At 42.9% G+C, this 5,389-nt stretch overlaps 1 protein-coding gene across 1 annotated transcript; it reads right to left on the reverse strand.

Moving 5' to 3' along the window:
* Positions 1-276: 276 nt before the first annotated feature.
* LOC136672102 (piggyBac transposable element-derived protein 4-like) lies at positions 277-3,549 on the reverse strand. Its single transcript, XM_066648051.1, has 5 exons — positions 3,104-3,549; positions 2,251-2,355; positions 1,993-2,097; positions 1,728-1,832; positions 277-1,570 (listed from the first exon to the last, which is right to left on the reverse strand). Exons 1-5 carry the CDS (start codon positions 3,271-3,273, stop codon positions 277-279), a joined length of 1,779 nt encoding a protein of 592 aa, XP_066504148.1. The 5' UTR covers positions 3,274-3,549.
* Positions 3,550-5,389: the final 1,840 nt, after the last annotated feature.

Consider the following 5,389-nt stretch of genomic DNA (forward strand, 5'->3'; position numbering starts at 1 on the left):
ATATCCTTGTGTGTGTATATATGTATGAATCAGTTCAACAAAAGATGCCAGTCTCTAAAACAGTTTCTGTCTGGCTGCATGCAAAGGTAGACATCACACTGTTCACACTTCCATGGAGTTTTTGTTTGCTTTTCCCTGTGCTTCCTGCAGTATGCACAGGTCTTTCGGCCAGCAGTAGCTTTCATACTTTGGCTAGTGACATCACTCCCAGGAATCGGCAAATGATGACCACTGGCTGGTTTTGCAGGGGGCTCATTTTCCATACCACACAGCTGTTCAACAAGCTCTTCCATGAATGCCTTGTGGGTCAGGCTGTCCTGCTGCATAAGTTGTTTGTGGAGAATGTAGGCATTGGTAGCAGCAATGTCCAAGAAGAAACAGTTTTCTGTACCACTTCAAAGTTTTGTGCTGAGTTGTGTAATACTGGATCAGCTGGTCTGACAAATCCACACCTCCCATGAACTTGTTGTATTCAATCAATGGTGTTGGGCATGGAAAGAACTCTGTGGTCCAGATTCCCAGTTTGGATTTTACTCTCCTTTGAACTGTATCCCCTTTGAAAACTGTGTGGATGGTAGAGCAAATTGCTACCTCTCGCGTGTCCATCCACTTCACAAAGAGAAGAGGACCATCTCTTATCCAGCGGAAAGTTCCTCTTGGTGACTTCTTTGTTAGGGCATTGACAGTAGTACGAGGGCAGTCTTTCCTGGACTCTCTGTATGTTCCACAAGCACCAAACTTACAGGCATACAAGTCTTTAAAAAGCTTTGGGCTTGTATAGAAATTATCCATGTACACATGGTACCCAGACCCCAAAAAACTCTTGTCAACCAAGGACATGACAGAGTCATAAGAGAGTCCCTGGCCAGTGGGGAAGTTGTTCTTTCCAGTGTACACAGAGAAGTCCACAGTGTAACCATTGCTGGAGTCTGCAAGAACAAACAACTTGAAACCCCACTTTGTAGGTTTGTCCTTCATGTACTGTGTCATGCTGTTGTGTCCTCTGCAAGGCACCATGCGTTCATCCACAGCAAGATTCCTGTGTGGATGGTAGAATGACTTACAGGCATTCTGTACTGTGTTCATCAGAGGTTTGCAACGGAACAGTCTGTCATGCTCTGATGTTCCCCTCTTGGCATCATTTAGTCTGTCCTCATCTGGATCACTCATGTGTACGTTCCAGGATATTGACCGGTACCTGTCCCTTGACATCACTGTTGATGGGAAATGGATGGAGAAGATATTGCTTTTACGCCAGAAGTCAGAGATGTGCTTCAAATTGACCATGGACATGTAGATTATGAGTCCAATGTACTTGTAAAATTCAGCAACGTCAACGTCCAGCCATCTGTATTTTGCACCTCTTGCAATATTCTTTGCAGCTTGCTTGTTTGTGTTCCGGCAGAGGACTTCCACAGCATCCTTTGGAAAGAACAACTTGAAGAGGGATAGGGGTGTGTAGCAGTCCCCTTTCCTCAGTTGAACACCAGGCTCCCTTGCAGGAAGAAAGCGCAGTGGTGGTGGACAGACATCCTCAACTACTTCATTTTCCCATGATGGTGGCTGTACACTGAAAAACAATAAATGTGAAATGTGAGTAGTTGCCCTGTGAGCAGTAACAAAGATTTACATATTGGTATAAATTCCAGCAGCTCCTACAAATATTTACTAATATTTCAAATACAGTATTTACACATGACCTATGTATAGCAAAATGCTAAACTTACAGTGCAGATGTGGAAGGACCATGTGTTTCCGCCCTACATGTTTGTGGTTGCAGACTGGGCCGACGGCGTTGTCTTTTGCATGGAGGTGGAATATTTTCCACATTTCTGAAAAATAATAAGAAATGTGAGCAATTGTGTTCTGAGCAGTTACAAATATTACATAGCAATATACATATATACATGCCAACAGTCACTACAAATACTTACTAATATTTCAAATACAGTATTTACCGATGACCTATGTATAGCAAAATGCTAAACTTACAGTGCAGATGTGGAAGGACCATGTGCTCCTGCCCTACATGTTGGTGGTTGCAGACTGGGCCGACGGGGTTGTCTTTTGCCTGGAGGTGGAGTATTTTCCACATTTCTGAAAAATAATAAGAAATGTGAGTAGTTGCCCTGTGAGCAGTAACAAAGATTTACATATCAGTATAAATTCCAGCAGCTCCTACAAATATTTACTAATATTTCAAATACAGTATTTACACATGACCTATGTATAGCAAAATGCTAAACTTACAGTGCAGATGTGGAAGGACCATGTGCTCCTCCCCTACATGTTGGTGGTTGCAGACTGGGCCGACGGCGTTTTCTTTTGCCTGGAGATGGAGTATTTTCCACATTTCTGAAAGAAAAATAATAATAAATGTGAGCAACTCTCTTTTGAGCAGTTACAAAGATGATCTATACATGCCAACAGTCACTACAACTAATTACTTGTATTTCAAATAAAGTACTTACATATGACCTATGTATAGCATAGTAATTGTCTTCTGAGCAGTTACAAAGATTTACATATCAGTACATAGCATAACAAGCTACATAGGATGATACTATCACATTCACACAGGCCATTTACACATTACATTACCACACTAGGCTAAACATATACAGCCATTTACACATTATAGCATGACAATAAGCCACACTTATGGTACTGGAGCCTTGCATACTAATGTACAACATGCCATTCACACTCAGATTAGCAACAGGCTACATTTGAATGTGCCGTTTACACAACAGCAGCATTCAGTGTATTTACATAAGCATGAACGAACTCGTTTTTACATAATTATACATCTTACATGTTTTTTTTACATTCATTTATGCTTTCATATACAAAGTAATACTTATTTAATTCATTCTTTATTTTAATTTACCCGGAATTCGCGGAGTGCACATTGTAAACATGAATGAACGCGTTCTTACATAATTATATATCTTACATGTGTTTTACATTCATTTATGCTTTCATATACAAAGTAATACTTATTTCATTTATTCTTTATTTAAATTTACCCGGAATTCGCGGAGTATACACAGTAAGCGCGAAGCGTGGGTTTGTTTCATTTGAAAGGAAATATTTCACTTACCCTTCACAAAAATCCTCCTTGGGATCAATCCGCTTCTCAAAATAAAGTCTTTCTTCGTCACTGTCCTCCCCGCTTTCGTCAGATGAGCTGAAATCCTCTTCACTCTCCGAAGCAAAGCTCTCCTGGATGTGTAGAAGTGCCTCCGCAGCTGTTAACCGTGAGTGCGCCATGACGAAGCTCCACGAAAACAATTCCCCTACATGTGCTCTGTTTTTATAACAAGCAAATGGGCGTTTTCATGCAAATTATCAGTCAATAATCCTCCACTAGCCGCTGCCGAATTACCATAGTGTTAACATATGAATGGCAGAACGCGTCTATGGGCGGAACAAAAAAGCTTGTGCCTCAAAAATGTGCCGGTTGTTGTTTACGCTTCTCTCACAAGAATATAAATATATATATCGTTTCATCCTATGTATAGTTGGAAAGTAGACCCTTCAAGGTTTCCGAGGTATGTTGTATTTTTTTTCTAGGATAAAATCTCGCAGAGTTATATACGTGTTTATGTGGAATTTCAATTTTATCCCGCCGGCGGCATAGCCGACCTCAGAGGGTTAACTGGCTTTTTGTTTGACGTGGTGTAGTTGTTGGTTTTCCACAGTCTCAAGTGGCTTGTGAAGCTTAGGCGCGCGTAGTTGGAGTCTGTGCAGATCACCAACGTTTTTATGCTTTTCTGGACTGCAGACTGGATTGTGATGAGAATTCCTGCTATTTCAGCATATTGGGAGGACTGAGCACCCAATTTGAAACTTAGGGGTTCGTGAGGCCATCCGTTTATTCTGATAATACCCACCCCTGCCATCAGGGTGTGTTCTCGGTGGAACGAACAACCATCTACATATGCAGTGACAAGGTCTTTGCACGTGTTAGGATCGAAATAGTGGTGGTTAGCCACGGTAGGTAAGAGCGTTTCTGGAGTTTGTGGCACTTGGGAAGTCATATCTCCTTCGCATCGCCTGCAGGAAGCAAGGCCTGTGCCTAGGAGGCTCTTGTAGTTTTGCGCGTAACGTACCTCTAAGTCAAAGCTTTGGAGAGCCATTAGCCAGGATGCTACTCGAGCGTTAGTTACTACACCCTCTCGAATTCGTTGGCTGTTTAGGAAAGTGACTGGCTGATGATGAGTTTCAACAATCACCTTCTGACCACCTAGGTAGTTGGAGAAATGTTTGACTGTCCACACTGTTGCTAGTAGTGCTTTTTCGCAGTCACTGTATTTGTTTTCGGCAGCCAGCATAGTTTAACTAGCATAGGCTATGACACGTTTGTCTCTGTCGTGTAATTGATACAGACCGGAGCTGAGACAGTGGTCCGAGAACCCTACTTCTAGGTAGAATTCTTTGCTACTGTCAGGATAGGCAAGGCATGGAGCTGTGCACAGTTTCGATTTCAGTGCCTGCATGGCGTGTTCCTGGGCTTCGCCCCAGGTGAACGGAGTGTCCTTTTTCAGGAGGTCATAAAGTGGACGAGCTAGGTCCGCATAGTTCTCTATGAATTGTCGTGAGTAGTTGCATACTCCTAAGAAACTGCGGAGTTCCTTAAGATTGGTGGGTGCTGCGAGGTTTGTTACCCCTTGCACTCGACTCACTTGTGGTTCAACACCATCAGTGCTTACGAGCAGACCGACGTATTTCATCTTTGTTCTGCACCACTGACTATTGGAGAGTGATATTTTTGCACCTGCTGTTGTAAGCTGGTCAAGAACATGATCTATCTCGTCAATGTGTGCCTGTAGGGAGTGGTTACGCATGAGTATGTCGTCCACATATATGAGGGTGCCTCGCTCGCGGGCATCAGGGCATGCTTTGTTTAAGAAGATGTTAAACTCCGCGGGTGAGTTGGCATATCCAAAAGGGCACCGAGTGAATGTGTACTGTCAGTTTGCGAAAGTGAAAGCGAGCTTGTGTTGGTCTTCTGCTTGCACCGGGATGGTCCAGAAGCCGGAGGCTACATCGATGGTGGAAAAGTATTTAGCGTTTCGGACCGAGGGAAGTTCTTGCTCCAATTGTGTCATCGGCCATCGAGACAAGGGAACCTGTTGATTTAGTTTCGGATAGTCGATGGTTAAGCGCCATTTACCATTTGGTTTTATGACGGGCCATAATGGTGCCAAATATGTGCTGTTGCAGGGTCGAATTATGCCCTTTTCCAGCAAGTCATCAATGATTTCTTGTACCGGTTCATAGGATTATTATTATTGTTACACTTATATAGCGCCTTTCTAGACACCCAAGGACGCTTTACAATCTACACTGCTCAGAACGCTCAATTCACATACACACAGGCGAG

This window comes from Hoplias malabaricus, chromosome 16 (assembly GCF_029633855.1).
Source record: "Hoplias malabaricus isolate fHopMal1 chromosome 16, fHopMal1.hap1, whole genome shotgun sequence".
Classification (NCBI taxonomy): Eukaryota; Metazoa; Chordata; class Actinopteri; order Characiformes; family Erythrinidae; genus Hoplias; species Hoplias malabaricus.